The sequence below is a fragment of the Zeus faber genome (assembly GCF_960531495.2).
Source record: "Zeus faber genome assembly, chromosome: 7".
Classification (NCBI taxonomy): Eukaryota; Metazoa; Chordata; class Actinopteri; order Zeiformes; family Zeidae; genus Zeus; species Zeus faber.
The window spans coordinates 4,810,382-4,830,442 of NC_137203.1; the positions used below are offsets into that span (position 1 = coordinate 4,810,382).

At 43.4% G+C, this 20,061-nt stretch overlaps 1 protein-coding gene across 2 annotated transcripts in view; it reads left to right on the forward strand.

Annotated features, from left to right (window-relative positions):
- Positions 1 to 5,802, forward strand: part of castor1 (cytosolic arginine sensor for mTORC1 subunit 1) — a 25,049-nt gene extending 19,247 nt beyond the window's left edge. Inside the window, exons 8-9 of one of the 2 annotated variants that reach the window (XM_080003632.1) lie at positions 725 to 819; positions 4,613 to 5,802. In XM_080003632.1, the coding sequence (XP_079859758.1) occupies positions 725 to 819; positions 4,613 to 4,684 (167 nt within the window). In that variant the 3' untranslated portion in view covers positions 4,685 to 5,802. Of the gene's footprint in view, positions 1 to 724; positions 820 to 1,058; positions 1,168 to 4,612 lie in introns of those variants that run through there. The other variant, XM_080003631.1, reaches the window with a different exon arrangement.
- Positions 5,803 to 20,061: the final 14,259 nt, after the last annotated feature.

Here is a 20,061-nt window from a genome sequence, read left to right on the forward strand (position 1 = left end):
GGGGCGGGGGCCAGCTCACAGTACAGCGCCCAAGAGCCGACTTCCATGTCCGTCGCTGGTCAGGCGATGTTTGTTGTGCATGTTTCTGGTGGGGGTTCTGATGGTGTTAAATGGAGGGTACCCCATGTGAGCACGGGGGGAACGTGCAAACTCCACGCAGATCCACAGGATCTCTCCACAGGACAGAGTTATTGCAGCGGTTGTTGATGATTAGACAATGAATACAGAGTCATTGCAGGTTGAGGAGTTGAACTCCACTTGCAGACTCACTCTGTCCTCGATGCAATGGAACAAATACTCTGTGTTGTATGTCCAGCATGCTGACAGCACAGGGTAAAGTAAAATAAAGAAGTAAAGAGTGGAATTGTACTTTTGCACCACTGTCTTTAAACTCGGCCCGGTGTCCGAAAATGATTTATTTTACGGGACAAATTTGAACCGTAGCAGTCACGTTTAAATAACAGTAACTGTTGCAAACGCAGATATAATGTCCACCCAGTGCAGGTACCAGATGTGCTCGGCCTGGCAGATTGGCTCGCACGCGTGACTCAGAGGGTGAAACAAACCCCGCGGCGCCATGAAAGCCAGGGCGCCCGCGGGCGCGGCTCTGGCCGTCTCTTCCACGCCGTAGGATTTCGTTGTGACCTAAAGGAGACAGTGTTTGTCTTTCCTTCCTTCCCTCGTTCACCCCCCTCTCGTTCTCTCTCTCTCTCCCTCTCTCTAGATGAGTGCGGTATCGTGGCCCAGATCTCTCAGCCCCTGGCAGACAGTGACATCTCAGCCTACTACATCAGCACCTTCAGCTTCGACCATGCACTGGTGAGTCCAGAGCTGCACTTCCATGCTCCGACCACCAGGGGGCGCTAGTGGCTCTCAACGGTATTTGTGGCATTGCAATGACCCCAATGGGTAAATTGTTTTTTTTTTTGTTGCTCTAATGCAATGTTTGACATGCGCCTTTTAAAATTTGTATAAACTGAAGATAGATTTTTAAATTTACTTTTGCTACTTTAAAGGGATACTATTTGGGGAATTTGCTTTTTGTCCATCTTACCCAGATTCAGACGAGAAGTTCGATACCAGTTTCATCCCTGTGTGACCCCCACCCCTGCTGGGAGGGAATCGTCACAGTCTGCCACTACGACAAACTACAATAGACCACACCACTGACTTTCTGGAATCTCAGAATCTAAGTCATTCAAGTGATTCATTGCGAGTAAACCTCGTGAGATCTCAACAAGAATTCATATTATTAGGTCCTGGAATGTCCTCTGTCCACATTCAGTACCACAAGTATGGCGGCGGCAAAATAACGGCGCAGGAGCGGGTCCAGCACACAGAGCCGTGTGAAACGATAGCCACCTCGCAGCAAAGCAGCTTCATTTTCTCTCTTCTTCCATGCAAGGGATGTTGCTCGATGCCTCTGATGGAGAGAAAAAATGAAATTATTTACATCTGAGCGCGACGGTGGAAGCACCACCGATGGAGAGTCAATCCAGTGCCGCGCTGGAGAAAAGCTGTGGCAATGAAAGATGGATGACACCATGTTTACTTCCCCCTCTGGCTGTCGGTTTCACATTGAACTCGTGGACTCCGCGTCTGGCAGTTATTCATACGCGTTGGGAGAGCGTGGGAAACATTCCCTGCGTGCCATTCTGAAAACTGTTGAAATCAAGGCGTCTTTGACAATCCACGCAAGTATTTCAATCATTTACGGTGGAGCAAAGAAAAGGACGGGGGGTGGGGGGGGACCTTTGCTCATCCCACAGAGAAATCCTAAAATGGCCTCAGAAATTTGCAAGAAATAAAAATCATAAAGGATACGTTAACTTCTGTACAATTAACAGTCCAAGGGCTTTTTATTTGTTTATTTTAATATAATCCGCCGCCTGCCTGTGCCTCCCACCACCACCCTCCTCCGCCCTAGAGGAAGTAGAGGAAGAGGTAGAGCGGAGAGGGGTAGGGTGAAGGGGAAGTAGAGGTAGAGTGGAGGCCGAGTAGAGGTAGGGTGACGTAGAGTGGAGGTGGAGTAGGGGTCGCGTGGCAGGTGAGCCCGCCACGCGGCCCCAGGGGGGGGTTTTATTGTGGAGAACGGGCCCGGAGCACATGGAAAACATGACGTGTGTGTGTGTGTGTGTGTGTGTGTGTGTGTGTGTGTGTGTGTGTGTGTGTGCGTGTGCGTGTGTGTGTGTGTGTGTGGGGTGATGGCTGATTTCCTGTTGCTCATTGATTGCTCTGATCAGCAACAGGCGTACAGCCACCCCGATCCTGGGCCCAATTACCCAGACCCGGGGCAGGTGTTTGACCGCACCGCACCCGCTCCACCAGCCCTGACTGGTGACGCGTCGAGGTGGGCGGCGGTTTGGATGCGGATTGCGTGAGGAATGCAATTGAAAAGGAAACTTAAACTATTGTGAGGGTTTGTTTTGTTTTGTTTTTTGGGGTCATTTGGGAATTGCTTGAAGTAATTTGAGGCCAATAACTTAAGAGAAATATTGGTTGAAAATGTGAATGACAATATCCTAATGTATCAACCGTGCCTGAAAACAAGAATCATATTTATTTATTTTGGCTTGTTTTTTCCTTTTTCTTTGTAATAGTAATAACACTGATAATTTTATAATAATTATCATTATTATCATTATAATTCTAATATTATTTTAATGTGAATAAAAATATTGTCAGTTTTCACCATCTCTGCGCTGCGTGCTGAAATTGGGGAAGTTAATTGCGTAAGATGTGAGTGGAGGGGGAAAAACCTTCCGACAATGGGCTTCTTTTTTTTATCTGTGATATTCCGTTCGGTCGGAGATAAAAATTATGATGATAGTTTTTTTTTGACTGGCCGTCCTATTTATGGCCATTCATGCTCACAGAGCGCCGGAGTATTTGGTTAAAATTCCTCTTTCTCTCATTGTTGTTCGTTCCGGCCCCTTCTTGGTTCGCACCGGAGCCCTGTCAGCTGTCAGCAGTGATTCATGGATGACGGATTAAATATATTGGTTATTTTTACCTTCGTCAGACAGGGATGGTTGTCACAGTGTTTCCCCCACCCGAGATCTAAATATATAGATCTGTGTAGATGTAGATACGAGATAGATGGAACGATCGGTAGGTAGGCAACTACAATAAAGTAAAACACTATTAATAGGCAGACGTGTGATTTCCTGTAAAGGGGATGCAGAGTGTGGTTTCAACACAGTTGGAGCGGTGGGAGGAGGATTTATTCCTATGACTGTCGCTTGATCGGAATCTCCCCGGCCTTTCACACAAAAGAGGCCGTGCACGTACAGAGCAGGTGCTGCGAAAAATAAGTTGGTCAAGTGAAAACCGTGGAGCTCGGATTAGAGCAAATGTCCCGTTTAAGAATGACTCAGTTCAGGAAGTTTTGGTTTTGACCCAGTTACTCACGTCCGACTGGGTTAGACATAGATGTGTTATCTAGGGTAAAGCAGGGTTCCCCCACCTTTTTACCTCCTTTTTATTGTTATTACTATTATTATTATTAGACCATCCCTGTTATTTATATTCTCCTTGTCACTTTTCAGGCTAAAAGTGTCTGGAACAGAACCACCGCTGTCGCTATGGGCACGGTTGAGGTGTCGCAGACGTGTGTGTGCGTGGGTGCGTGCGTGGGCCCGTCAGATGCGGTGTAGTGCTACTTTGCCGGATTCGCGGAAGTCGTCAGACTCCAACCTGTCGCGACCGAGGCTCGGAGGGACCCAGATGCACGACCCAGAGACGGTGGGCAGACGGGGGGTAAACGAGGGAGTTTTATTGGGAGCCACAGCGGTGAGGTCCGGTCGGGTCCCGGCCGGCGGGAACTATCGGACCAGGTGGAGCCAGACGGGACCGGCGCGGACCCGGGAAGGAGGGGGCTCCGGCTTCCGGGTGGATGGACGGGGAACCAGGCCGGACGAAGCGGGACGGGAACGACTTGAACGGGGAGAGGAAACAGGCGGGTTTAAGGATGAGATACTGGGATTACCCGGACCTTGAGGAGGCCGGGAGAGGTGCGAAGCCGGGTAAGTTGGTTGGCCGTCTGGCGGGGGCAGCCGAGGAGGGAAGAGCGGCCGTTTTCCGGTTACGCGGAATCCTTATCGGGAAAAAACCTGGACACGGATAAGAACATTTATCCACAGAAAGGCCACGGCCACGTCGGGTCCAGTCCACTACAACTGTGCCGATCCCTCGGAAGCTCGGAAAACCGTCACTCCTGCTGCGTTTTACAAAAACCCGGAAAGCTATAATCGGTAACAGGAGGCGTTTTCCCACCGCGGGCAGTTCCAAGAACCCTGGGAGGAAGTGTCCCTTTGGTCAAAGTGAACAACAGAAGAGGAACATCCAGTGACGTAATTCACGGTGATTGGTCGAGGAATTATTGCCAAAGAAGTTGAAAGTAAACATGTCTTTATTTATACGCAACTAAAATAAAAAGGCACTTAAAGGCTGATCACGGCATCACGGATACTCAGAATATTGCATCGCATTTTACCATCCTAATAACTGACGTATCTTTATACGTATATGTATGTATGTATATATACTGTATTATACTGTATATATGTATTATCATTTTTGGTGGTCTCTCCTAATCCCTTTCCTCCTCCAGGTCCCCGAGGAGGACATTGTGAGCGTGACGGAGATGCTCCAGCAGCAGAGGAAGGAGCCGCTCGCCAGCTGATTCCATCGGAATCGTTTTGGCCCGAGGCGGAAAGGAGGATAACAGCTAACTCTGTGCCTAGGCTAGCACTGCATCGCCAGCAGTATTAACTACACTGAACCTGTTGCTATGACCACCGCAAGCACTTGTGGAAAACATGACGTGTGTGTGTGTGTGTGTGTGCGTGTGCGTGCGTGCGTGCGTGCGGCCTCTGGGAGCAGTGTGCACGTCTGAATGCATAGTCAGACTTTTCAAACTTTTATACAGTATGTATGGCCTGCGTGAAAACAAGCTTTACTGTGGAGATGTTCCATGGGGAGCTCCCACTTTCTTCCTGCAACAAGTTTTAACTCCAATATGCACACACACACACACACACACACACACACACACAGGTCTGAGGTTCAGTAAGTCTTAATGTTATTTAAGTTCACTTGTGTTTTATGCAAATTGCTGAGTCTTCCAGAATAGTGGACTCACTATTCATGGTGTAGTACCATGTGCAAATGGTCATTAAAATTTTTGTTTTGTTTTTCACAAAAAAAAAAAATTTAAGTAAAGTAATGCTTGGAGTCTAAGCATGTTATCAAAATTGTTAACATTTGTGTGTGTGTGTATGGATATGTGTATATATATATATATATATATATATGTGTGTGTGTGTGTGTGTGTGTGTGTGTGTGTGTGTGTGTGTGTGTGTGTGTGTGTGTGTGTGTGTGTGTGTATATATATGTGTGTGTATATATATATACGTGTGTATATATATATATACATGCATACACATACACACAGTGTTCACAGAATTTTGCTTTGACCAGAATGTGCTGGTAGTATTCATTAACCATTGAAATTTTTGTAAAATGTTGAAGTAGCCACAGCAACACAAAAGTTATTCCTAGGATTTATCTTTTTAACAAAACTTTATTTCTCCTTAACCTCGTTGCCGTTATTCTCTGGTCGGGAACACTTTGTCTCACGGTGACGTTTTGTTATTTGCACAGTAAAAGCTAAAGACTTAGGAGGTAGAAGGACTCGTATAGATTTTGTTTGGTACAATTTCATTTTGTACAAACTGAAGTTTAAAAACAAGTATTCTGTGAACATTTTCTATTTTGTGCTGCTTCACTCAATAAAGAGTACTGTATGAGGAATGAGGCCCATTTATTTATTTGGATATTTATTTTTCTGTTGTTTTTACTTTAGTTTTTCTGTTCTTTCTCCTCCTCTGACCCCAACCACCGTGTAAGGGCTAAGGGGTTCTCCTGTGTATATACAACAGAAAGGAACTGAGTCATATTCACCGTCATGTTCCTCATTATGTTCACCGTCATGTTCACCGTCATAGTCAAGGTGTTATCTTCACTATCATTCACCGTCATATTTACCATCATATTTACCACGTCATGTTCACCATCATATTCACTGTGTCATGTTCACCATCATTCATCGTCATGCTCATCATTATGTTCGTCATGTTCACCATCATATTGACGGTCATGTTAACCGTCATTCACCGTCATGTTAATCATCATATTCACCATCATATTTACCACGTCATGTTCACCGTCATATTTACCGTCATATTCACTGTGTCATATTAACCATCATTCACCGTCATTTTCATCATCATAATCACCATCATATTTATCGCATCATGTTCATCGTCATGTTCACCATCATATTCACCGCCATGTTCATCATCACGTTCTCTGCATCATGTTCACTGTGTCATGTGTTCACGGTGCACCGTCATGTTCACCTCCATATCCTTGTCATATTCACCATCATGTTCACCGTCATGTTCACCTTCATATCTATGTCATAGCCACCGCCATGTTGACCGTCATATCCACATCATGTTCACCATGTCATGATAACCGCGATATTCACCAATTCACCAACCACAGATGTTATTGGAGGTAATTAGGAACGGAGGGTCACCACCAAGTATGCAATCTCTTCAGAATACGCCGATTTCTTATGACGGACCTCTGTAGACTACTACTGACCTCGACAGACCACTACTGATTGCACTACAAACCGCTATAGACTGCTACAGCCCTTTACTATGACTGACGTGTCATGTTCACCATGATATCCCCGTGATATTCACCGTCATGTTCACTGCGTCATGTTCACCGTCATATTTACCGTCATGTTCATTGTCAAGTTCACCGTCATGTTCACCGCCATAATCACTGCGTCATGTTCACCGTCATACTCATTGTCATGTTAACCATCATTCACTGTCATGTTCACCATCATATTCACTATCATATTCACCGTGTCACGTTCACCACGTCATGTTCACCATCACAGTTACCGTCATATTCACTGCATCATGATTGATCATTGATGATCATGTTCACCGTCATGTTCATCTTCATGTTGATTGTTATGTTCCGCGTCATATTCCCTGTCATGTTCATCATCATGTTCACCGTCATGTTCACCGTCATTTTCACCGTCATTTTCACCGTCATGTTCACCGTCATGTTCACCGTCATGTTCACCGTCATGTTCATCTTCATGTTGATTGTTATGTTCCGCGTCATATTCCCTGTCATGTTCATCATCATGTTCACCGTCATGTTAACTGTCATGTTCAATGTCATGTTCACCGTCATGTTCACCGTCATGTTCATCGACATGTTCACTGTCATGTTCACTGTCATGTTTACCCTCATGTTGACCGTCATGTTCACCATCATGTTAACCATCATATTCACCGTTGTGTTCACCATCATGTTGACTGTGATGTTCACTGTCATGTTAATCATCATGTTCACCATCATGTTCACCATCATTTTGACCGTCATATTCAATGTCATGTTAATCGTCATGTTCACCATCATATTCAATGTCATGTTAATCGTCATGTTCACCGTCATGTTCATCGACATGTTCACCATCATGTTCATCGTCATGTTCACCATCATGTTCACTGTCATGTTAACTGTTATGTTCAATGTCATGTTAATCGACATGTTCACCATCATGTTCACCGTCATGTTCATTGTCATGTTCACCGTCATGTTCACAGTCATATTCACGGTCATGTTCATCGACATGTTTACCATCATGTTCATCGTCATGTTCACCATCATGTTCACTGTTATGTTCAATGTCATGTAAATCGTCATGTTCACCATCATGTTCACCATCATGTTCCACGTCATATTCAATGTCATGTTAATCGTCATGGCCACCATCATGTTCACCATCATGTTCATCGTCATGTTCAGTGTCATGTTCACCGTCATGTTCATGGTCATGGTCATGTTCACCGTCATGTTCACTGTCATGTTCATAGACATGTTTACAATCATGTTAATTGTTATGTTCACCGTCATGTTCACCATCATGTTCACCGTCATGTTCACTGTCATGTAAATCGTCATGTTCAATGTCATGTTAATCATCATGTTCACCGTCATGTTCACCGTCATATTCAATGTCATGTTTATCGTCATGTTCACCATCATGTTCACCGTCATGTTCACTGTCATGTTCAATGTCATGTTAATCATCATGTTCACCGTCATGTTCACCGTCATGTTCACCGTCATGTTCATCGTCATCTTCATCGTCATGTTCATCGTCATGTTCACCGTCATGTTCACCGTCATGTTCACCGTCATGTTCACCGTCATGTTCATCGACATGTTTACCGTCATGTTCATCGTCATGTTGATAGTTAGTTCCGCGTCATGTTCATCGCCATGTTCACCGTCATGTTCACTGTCATGTTCACCGTCATGTTCACCGTCATGTTCACCATCATTTTCACCGTCATGTTCACCGTCATGTTCACCGTCATGTTCATTGTTATGTTCACCGTCATGTTCACCGTCATGTTCACGGTCATGTTCACCGTCATGTTCACCGTCATGTTCACTGTCATGTTCATCGACATGTTAATTGTGATGTTCACCGTCATGTTCACCGTCATGTTCAATGTCATGTTCACTGTCATGTTCATTGTCATGTTTATCGTCACGTTCATCATCATGTTCACCGTCATATTCACTGCGTCAGGTCAACTCCGTCATGTTCACCATCATTTTCACTGTGATATTCACTGCATCATGTTCACGTCATGTTCACTGTCATGTTCACAATCATGTTCACTGTCAATTAAATCATCATGTTCACTGTCCTATTCACTGTCATGTTCGCCGTCATCTTCATGTTCACTATTATGTTCAACATCATGTTCACCGTCATATTCACCATCATGTTCACCGTCATGGTCCTGTTCACAATCATATTCACCATCATGTTCATCGTCATGTTCATCATCATATTCACCGTCATGACCACTGTCATGTTCTGTTATGTTCATCCTCACGTTCCAGGTCATAGTCCCTATCATGTTCATCGTCATGTTCACCACCATGTTCACCATCATGTTCACCATCATATTCACCATCATGTTCACCATCATGTTTCTGTTCATAATCATATTCCCCATCATATTCCCCATCATGTTCACCATCATGTTCACCATCATGTTCATCGCCGTGTTCATCGGAATGTTCACCGTTATGTTCACCATCATGTTCATCGTCATGTTCACCATTATTTTCACTGTCATATTCATTGTGTCTGGTCACCTCCCTCATGTTCACCATCATTTTCACCATGATGCTCATTGCGTCACGTTCACCGTAATGTTCATTGTCATGTTCACCATCATGTTCATTGTCATGTTCAATGTCATGTTCACCATGATGTTAACCGTCATATTCACCATTGTGTTCACCATCATGTTGACAGTCATGTTCACCATCTTGTTCACCATCATGTTCATCAGCATGTTCATCGTCATATTCACAGTCATGTTCACCGTCATGTTCCTGTTCTGTCATGATCTCCACCTTCTTCTACTTTCCCCTCCCTCTCCTTACCTGTCCCATTAGCCAAACTCAATTCACCAGCGCACACAGCTGTTCCAGATCTGCAATCTAACCACTATATAAGCCTCTCTCACCAGTCACCCATTGCCAGTTTGTCTTCGATGCTTGCACCAGACTCTCCAGCGTTCTCCGGACTGATTCCCTGCTACCGACTCTGCCTCGCTCTGACCACGTATCCTGCCTGCCCCCCCGCCCGTCTTCTGTCTGCACTCCTTGTTATGGAACCTGCCTGCCCCCTGCCTGTCTTCCGTCCGCTCTTCAAATAAAAGACATTACCAAATATCCCTGCCTGTCTTTGCGCTGCAATTGGGTCCTAACCACACCCGTTACATGTTCACAATTATATTCACCATCATGTTCATCGTCATATTCATCATCATATTCACCATCATGACCACTGTCATGTTCTGTTATGTTCATCCTCATGTTCAGTGTCATATTCCCCAACATCTTCATCCTCATCTTCACCATCATGTTCACCATCATGTTCATCGTCATATTCATCATCATATTCACCATCATGACCACTCATGTTCTGTTATGTTCATCCTCATGTTCAATGTCATATTCCCCAACATCTTCATCCTCATCTTCACCATCATGTTCACCATCATGATCACCGTCATATTCACCATCATGTTCACCGTCATATTCAACCTCATATTTCCCATCATGTTCATCGCCATGTTCATCAAAATGTTCACCGTCATGTTCATCGTCATGTTCACCATTATTTTCACTGTCATATTCATTGTGTCTGGGCACCTCCCTCATGTTCACCATCATTTTCACGGTGATATTCACTGCATCATGTTCACCGTCATGTTCACTGTCATGTTCACCATCGTGTTCATTGTCATGTTCAATGTCATGTTCACCGTCATGTTTATCGTCATGTTAATCGTCATGTTAACCGCCATATTCATCATCATGTTAACTGCCATGTTCATCGGCACTTTCACCATCATGTTCACCGTCATATTCACCGTCATGTTCATCGTCATGTTCACCATCGTGTTCACGGTCGTGTTCACGGTCATGTTCACGGTCATGTTCACGGTCATGTTTACCGTCATATTCATCTTCATGTTCATTGTTATGTTCATCTGCATGTTCATCGGCATGTTCACAGTCATATTCACCCTCATGTTCACCATCATGTTCACTGTGAAGTTCACTGTCATGTTTACCCTCATGTTGACCGTCATGTTCACCATCATGTTAACCGTCATATTCACCGTTGTGTTCACCATCATGTTGACTGTGATGTTCACTATCATGTTCACCATCATGTGAATCGTCATGTTCACCGTCATGTTCACTATTATGTTCACCGTCATGTTCACCGTCATGGTCATCGTCATGTTCATTGTCATTTTCCCCATCATGATAATCGACTTGTTCACTGTCATGTTCACCGTCATATTTACCATCATGTTCACCATCATGTTCACCATCATGTTCACCATCATGTTAACCGTCATATTCACCGTTGTGTTCACCATCATGCTGACTGTGATGTTCACTATCATGTTCACCATCATGTGAATCGTCATGTTCACCCTCATGTTCACTATTATGTTCACCGTCATGTTCACCGTCATGGTCATCGTCATGTTCATTGTCATTTTCCCCATCATGATAATCGACTTGTTCACTGTCATGTTCACCGTCATATTTACCAACATGTTCACCATCATGTTCACCATCATGTTGACCGTGATGTTCACTGTCATCTTCACCATCATGTTCATCGTCATCTTCATCTGCATGTTCACCGTCATGTTCGCCATCATGTTCACCAGCATGTTAACCATCATATTCATTGTCATAGTCACAGTCATGTTCACCGTCACGGTCACCACCATGTTCCCCGTCATGTTCACCGTCATGTTTACTATCATGTTCACCGTCATGTTCATTGTCATGGTCATCGTCATATTCACCGTCATGTTCACCGTCGAACGTGTACATCTTAGCGTGCTGCTGTCACTTCCTTCCATTTCACTTTGCACATTGCTCACCTCATATTTTTACATCCCTTTTTCTATTTTGTACTTCATTGAAACTAAAGTCAAAATAGTGTTAACCCTCTCACTCTCTACTTTGTTTCCACCACTGAGCTGTTCCGTGACACCAATGAAGTGCTGTCCTATCTCATCTTATCTTATCTCACCCCTCCCCCTGTTAATACAACATAGCATAGCTGCCGAGTCCGTTGAGCGTGGAGGTGGTACTGATGGTGGTGATCGTCATGCAAGAGAGAAAACCCAACTATTGTGTCATGAGCAGTGTACCCAGTCAGGAACCCTAGTGCCCCCTGTCAGAGGCTGTGAAGGAAATTAAGAAACACCTCCAAGCGCTGAGACCCGTCACCTTCTCTGACACAGGATGAGCAATGTCATGAAAAATCGTTTTCATGGAAAGTGTATGTAATTTTTGTCATTGCGGTGTGTGGGTGTGATTGTGAATGGGAGGAGATCACTCAGAGCTGAACCCTTATATACGCGCAAATTAAAACGCGCATCAAGTCGAGTAATTCATCTGTAGAGTGCAGAGCATTTGTTTCTGACGCCATGGACCTTCAGCTCACTGGACCTCTGGGGCGCTTTGGTAATTATTTGTAATAATTTGTCCTGGTTAATGTACGTTTTCAGCTTTTTCATTGATGATGTAATGTTTGAGGAGATATTTGGACAATGCAGTAAATAAATAACACTTCCTTAAATAGATCCATTACTGAAGGGAGTTTTATATGACATAAGACAAGGTGTTAGGTCACTGCTCATTTACTACACATGAGGAAATCTTAGTGAAATTGTGTGTGTGTGTGTGTGTGTGTGTGTGTGTGTGTGTGTGTGTGTGTGTGTGTGTGTGTGTGTGTGTGTGTGTGTGTGTGTGTGTCTGTGTGTGTGTGTGTGTGTGCGTGTCTGTCTGTGTGTCTGTTTGTGTCTGTGTGTGTGTTTGTGTGTGTGTGTGTCTGTGTGTGTGTCTGTGTGTGTGTGTGTGTGTGTGTGTGTGTGTGTGTGTGTGTGTGTGTGTGTGTGTGTGTGTGTGTGTGTGTGTTTCCAGCTCTTCTTCTCTTCCTCCTGCAAGCCGGCTGGAGTCCAGTGCTTCTTAATCCGTTGCCCATAGACTCAAAAACGATGGGACTCCTGGAAATAGCAATTCGTGAAGCATCAACACTACTCAAAACATATGTGAGTAGTACCGGACAGTAGTTGAATTATTATTTAGGTATATTCATTTTCAGAGAATTTCCACTTTTACGCCACCACATTCCAAAGCAAATGTTTACTTATATAATTATATAATTACTTAATTATTATTTATATATGTATATATTTATTCATATTTATAATATAATATATACGTTATATACTTACTTTTTAAACACTGTCAAGTTACTTTATTTAGAGAAAAAACACTGGATTTATATTTCTATATATCAAAAGTATATCTTATACTTAAATAAAAAATAAAATTAAAAAAACAATTCCTATATTCCTATAATTACTATATGGAAATTATTGCATCCTATCAATCTATATTTTAAAATCAATCTACTTTTAAAAAGCTATACAAAATCTATGGAAAATCCTACAGGGTATTTCAAAAATAGAATATATTATAAATAAAGTACTGCCTATGAGTTTTATATGAACCGTTATCACCCCCTTCATAACATCACAAACAAACCACTGCTTGGGCTCTGTATTGCTCATCCGTCTTGTGTGTCTCCCACATTTACATCCAGAATTTACAGTATATCTGCAATTTGAAAGTGGTAATCCATGAGATTATTTTGTAAAGAAAAAAAAAATCCAATGTTTGATATTTATCCCAAATGTATTTAGCTGGCACTTTATAGGTAACAGCCATTCAATGCATGAGCTACTTTATATATGCTGTCTCCACTGTTGGTGGCTGGGTCCGCCTTTCCCGGAAATGATGTGAAAGTATGAAATAGAGGTCTGAACTTCTTCCCCTATCCTGCAATTATTTTGATTGTTATGATATTAAAATAGATTTGGCTGAAAGTAACTAAAACTTGAGCAACTGGTTTACTCAATAATGTCTTTCTCTAGTTGTTATTCTGAGAACTATCTTTGTCTATAGTTAAGTTGTTTTTCTTGTGTCAGCACTTTTTCTGATTTTGAAGATAAACGGAGATCAAAAATGGAATACTTGCCAGCTGTGCACACAATTAGGGTCCTTTGCTTGTACTTACAAAAACTAAATAAATAAATGCCAAAAAACATTGCTCTGTCATGTGTTTTGATAGGAGAAGCGTAAATTTAACTTAGTGAAAATAAAATAAAATTAAAAATTGACAAATATACACAAATGAGACAAGTACAAAACCGAAATAGCCAAATATGATGATTCTATAAAATTATTTATACATTATATTTATAAATTATTTATTTGTGTTTACTAAGTTATTAGGGTTTGTACAGTCGTATTACAAATATATTATGAGTTTCCAGTTGAGGGCTCCACGTTTGACCTGACAGACATTTTATCATGGTGTCGCAGGAGGCCATCTACGGCATCATGTCGGCGGAGTCCATCCCGTCGCAGGTCCCCGGTCCTCCGCCCAGCGGTGCCGGCCGGCAGGAGCTCTGCAGCTTGGAGAAGCTCTTTCGGTTGCACCTGTCCACGGTGAAGAAGCACCACCGGGAGGTGTTTGGGGAGCCCCAGGAACAGGAGGAACTCCGGAAACGACTCAACCACGCGCAGAATTACCTCTCCTATCACATCAAGGAAGTGGAAATGCTGCTCGGCGGTGACTGTCCCGAGCCGCCGACCGAGGCGTCGCCCCACGGTGACCACGCCTGGCAGAACCGCTACGACGGGGGGGTGATCTACCGGCTGACCGAGCTGCTGGAGGTGGTGAGGACGGTGGAGAAAGAAATTGATCAGCTGCTGCCTCGGACGAGAAGAGCCACGAAATAGTCGAAATATTCTTACCTATTTAAAATGTACACACTCATGTATTTATTCATGGTTTATGGATTTATTTGTGAATGCATACATGTATTTATTAATGGTTTATTTATTTGTTAATTTATTTGTGAAAGGATAATACACCTTTAATGAAAACAACGCCAGCAAAACTGTACAGCCCACAATGTATCTTATCTTTTTTTATGTATTTTTTTCATATAAATTGTTAGTTATAAAATGTTTGATAAAAAATATTTCTTATTATTATCAGTTATTATTGTTATATAAACAAGCCAATGCACAATGCCACATGGCAATTTTTTGTATGCCGCCTATATTTCCAGCATGTTTTATACTGTGAGTAGGCAACTTTGACAGTTCAGGAGATGGGAAAAGGTCTTTCAGTAAACAGTGTTTCATTTATTTTTCCTTTTTCCTGATGTGTTTCTATTAGCATGTATTCTTACTGAACGGAATATGTGACTTCTGAAGCCCTGAAAAGCGAGCAAAAATAAATGAACAATTGTTTCAAAATTATTTTTCCTTTCCTCGTTGTTTCAAATTCACTTGCAAGTTAAACATTATTTATTTATTTTTTTATTGATTTAAAGCCAAGTTGAAAATGCTGTTTTTTATGAAGCTGCAAAAATGATTGTGGAAAAAAAGATTCTAAGTTATGTATGACACGTGTCGCGTGTCCAAATTGCACCAAATTTGGTTGGTTGTCAAGATAATCGAAAGGACATACAGATAGACAGAGAGACAGACAGGCAGATAGATAGAGAGATAGAAAGGCAGACAGACAGACAGACAGACAGACAGAAAGACAGACAGACAGTCTGTCTCTCTGTCAGTTCAGAATCATCTGTCAGTTTCCTCAGTTTCTCAGTTTCTCAGCTTCTTTAAGTGTGTTGGCGTCTCCAGCCTCGATATCTCCTCCCCAGCACAGCGTCGGCTGCCTAAGACGGGTAGAACATCTGCAGCTGCCTGCTGCACAGGTCGAAGGACCTCAGCTACCTCAGGAAGAACAGCCTGCTCTGTCCATTCCTGTAGAGCACCTCCATGTTGTAGGTCCAGTTAAATTTATGGTTGACCTGCACCCCCGGGAACCTGTAGGAGTCCACCGTCTCCACCGCCTCCTCCTCGGGCTTCCTGCTTGGTCGGAATCCACCACCGGCTCCTTCTTCCCGCGCCGACATTGAGCGGCAGGTGTGTCTTTGTGATGCAGCCGACAGAGGGTGAACTTCTGGCGGTGGCGCGCTCCGGAGTTCAGCGGTGCAGAGAGGTGAACAGGAACAGCGACAGGACAGGGTCCCGGTGCTGCTCATCACCACGCCCAACCGGCTGCCCGGTGGAGAAACATACGGCCGCCTGCCGGTGAGGTAAGCTCCGAACCGGGCCTATCTGCATCGACGTCAGCGTCGTCTACTGAGACCATGACCTGTCACATGAAACATAAGAACGAATAAATTAATTGGTGACTGTGGTGTGGGGATGGTGTGGTTTGAGCAGCCACACCTGTCCTGGGTAATTGGTGACCCAGGATCAGTGTGGCTGTACACCTGTTGCTCGTCCGTTGGTCTAACGAGTCTAAAAGGTAAAACCCCAATCCCCACACACACTCAGGAGAGGAGCCCTTGTGAGGACAGGTGTCCATCTGCTCCTGGGCCTGCTCCTCCACCTAGCCCACTCTCCACAATAAACTGGGGTTTTCTCAACCCCATCGTGTGTGTCTCTGTGCCGGAGGGCCCTGAAACCGCCACTCGGGTGGCGTGTGGCAGGCGAAACTGCCACAGTTACCAGGTCAATTTATTTGTTCTCTCGTGGATTTTTTTTCGTGAATTCGTGGAGTTTGTTTGGAAGCGGAAACTAGGAGGAACTTCACCCAGAAAGGAAGGAAGAAAGGAACCGAGAAGAGTTTGCATGTATGTTAGATCAAGGATAAACAAGAGGAAACCAATTTTGATCAGTTTGTTTGATAACGTGGTTTTCAGCAGCAGAGGAAGTTCATGACTAACCTTGCCTCATCAGAGGGTTTAGTGAGAATTGAAACAAGGGTTGTATAACATTGGTCACTTACAGCTCCTGGAACCTGACATTTGTGTTTTTTGAGGATGAAGAATGAAGTAGGTACGGTACGGCACGCTTTTCAGCATCATTACCCTTTTGTTCATTTTGTTCTTAACAATTTAGACCCGTATCAAAGTGTACGAGCCATCCGCTCATGGCACCGCGTGTTCGAGAGCAGTTCTTCTTCAAATACCGACGGTAATGTGCCAGGCCGGTGAGGGCTGCGAGCGCCGCTCCTGGTTCTCACCGATCATCACCGATCCTCAGGGTACCTGAAGGTGGCGAGTGCCGCCTGCTTGATGATTCTGATGCAGAACGTGGATGCAGGCCGTCCGCAGAAGCAGCTTGTTCTCTCAGGTTTGTCCTGCCGACCCAAGTCCCTGACGGCCCTCACCAAGGCCCTGGTCAGAGACAGCTTGACCGGCTTTGTGAGTATAATTTTCACTTTTATGGTTCCTTTGTGCATTGATTAGCTCTAGGGGGGAAACGGGGTATCAACGTGAATCAGAACGAGTTTATTCCGCCAGGTGCATTTACACGTACAAGGGATTTGACCTGATGAGGACTGGTGCTTTTTATAGACGACTTCAATAAAAATAGATAAAAGGGCCTGAAAAAATTATATTAAAACTATAAAATAATAACAAAATAAAATTGGGTTAAAAAATGAAGTAGAAATAAAATTAAATAACATGTTTATTTTAAATTGCCAAATATACACAAAAAGCCCAAAAATACAAAACAGAAATAGTCAAAAATATAAAAACAGATAATAACCAAAAGTTAACCCATACCGATACGTTATTGATATGGGTAAACAGGCCAATATGGATATGGGTATATAGGCCAATAATTATGATGATATTGATTACTGCTTCGTTATAATTACTGCTTGGTTTGACTGCTGCTGTTGTTGCTGTTGTTGTTGTTGTCGTCGTTGTTGTTTTTGTTTTTGTTGTTGTGAGATTGCAGTGAGAGGATCATAAGAAGGGTGTGTTTTCAGAGAAAGAGAGTCTAAAGGATCTCCCTCCCGGGGTCTGAATGACAAATTTAACCGTAATTTAGGAACACTAATTAAAGCGTTGTGACTGGACTGAGATGAGATGTTGCACACAGTTGAAATTTCCATTTCCGGTGAGGGCTACCACCTCCAGTTCCGGTGACATCTTTGTGTGTGCGTTACTTTGTCGAATAGTTTCCCAACTTTACCTGATTTGGATTAGGGAATTCCGATTGTTTGCACTGTGATATCCTTGCTATTTCCCGACTTTGACCCTCGCCTGAACTGTTTTTGGGATTTTGGAACATGGACTTTGGCTTGACTGGCACTGGTGCTGGTTGTTGCTGCTGCTGCAGTTGTAGTTGTTTTTGTTGTCGCTGCTGTTGTTGTTGATCTTATTGTTTCTGTTGCTGGTAACAGCTGCTGGTAACAGCTTTTTGCTGTTGTGTTTGTTACTGCAGCTGTTGTTGCTGCTGTTGTTGCTGCTGTTGTTGCTGCTGTTGTAGTTGCTTTTGTTGTTGTTTTTGTTTTTGTTTTTGTGTGTTTTCTATGTTGTGAGATTTGTGTGTGTGTGTGTGCTCTGTATGCTGTGAGATCTGTTTTTTTCTGCACTGACTGTTCTAGTGATTGCACGGGCATTTTCTGCTGCTGTTTCTATTGTTATTTCTGTTTTCTGCTGCTGTTGCTGCTGTTTCTGTTGCTGCTGTTGTTTCTGTTGCTGCTGCTGCTGTTGTTTTTTCTGTTGTGAGATTACAGCGATGGGATCATAAGAAGGGTGTGTCTTTCAGAGAGAAAAAGAGAGTCAAAAGGATCTCCCTCCCAAGGTTTGAATGAAACTTGACCCGTCATTTACAGACGGTAATTAAAGCCCTGCGACTGGATTAAGATGAGATGGTGCACACTGTTGACTCAATACAGATGAGGAGATTTCTGGTTCTGGTGAGAGGCACCACTTCAACTTCCGGTAGATGTCTTTGTGTGTGCGTTCCTTTGGAGAATCGTCTCCCAACTTTACCTGATTTTGGATTTGTAATTTAGCATTTTTTGCACTATGAAATCCTTACTATTTCCTGGCTTTGACCTTCGCCTGAACTGTTTTCGGATTTGGGAAGGTGGACTTTGGCGTGGCTAGCTCTAGTTGTTGCTTTAGTTGTTGCTGTTGTTGCTTTAGTTGTTTTTGCTGTTGTTTTTGTTGTTGCTGGTATTGTTGTTTATGTTGCTGCTGTTGTTGTTGTTGTTGTTTCTGTTGTTGTCTCATTCGCCGCCGTTTCTGTTGTTTCTACTGTAGTTGTTGCTGCTTTTTCTGTTGGTGTTTCTGTTGTTGCTGCTGCTGCTGTTGTTGCTGCTATTGTTGCTGCTTCTGTTGTTGTTGCTGCTGTTTTGTTGTTGCTGTTGTTGCTGCTGGTGTTGTCGTTGCTGCTGGTGTTGTTGTCGCTGCTGCTGTTGGTGTTGTTTTTGTAGCTGCTGCTATTGCTGCTGTTGTTGTTGTTGTTTCTGCTGTTGCTGCTGCTGTTGCTGCTGCTGCTGTTGCTGCTGTTGCTGTTTTCGTTGCTGTTTTTGTTGTTGTTTTTGTTGTTTTTGTTGTTGTTGCTGCTGCTTTTGTTGTTGCTGTTGTCTCAGGGGCATTCTTTTGAAATGACCAGCTGACAACTATGTTCTGTTTTTTCTTTGATTGTATTTCTTTGTAAAGCACATTGTGTTGCCCTGGCATGAAATGCGCTTTGTAAATAAAGTGTGACTTGACTTGACTTGACTTGATCAATTATTGCTATGTATTATCTAATTATTATATTGTATTATAACATAATGTACTGCAACCTTCAACTGAAGCTGTATTGTCAGGCAGAGGCTCAAAGCTCTGGGTTCCCAGAGAGACCCAGAGACATGGGTTCAAATCTCTTCTTGGGTTTGCGGGTGATGTTGGTTTTCCCACTGAGGTGTCTGGAAGGTTTGAGGTGAATAGGTCACTGAGCTCCCAAAATGAAATATAGTGCGGTAATAATATTAACGTATGTTACTTTGAAAGTTACACAGAGAAAGTCAACTTTAGAGTGTGTACACTGGAGGCCCAGCGAGGAGAGAAGTGAAAATGTTTAGATTAATGGCAAGACAGTGGCTGAGCTGAAACCTATGGATTGGAACCAGATGTGGTATGTTATCTCTGTACAGCTATTAAAGCGAGTGCTGAGGGCCGCTCGGCAGAGAATACCTCCGGCTTTTTTCTCTCCTGGGCGGTCCATGGCAAGTCCGGTTTGATGTTGATTTCTGTAATAAAACTATTATTTTAATCAAGTCAGCGTCAGCGGAGACTCCTTCTTCATCAATACATCCAAATCATCCAGAAACTACAAAGTGGCATCACGAACAGGATGTGTTGGGCCTCATCTGCCACTGCCATCCCGCTTCAGAAGATATCACTTTAATACCTCAAGGGTGAGTGTTCACAATACAAGCTGTTA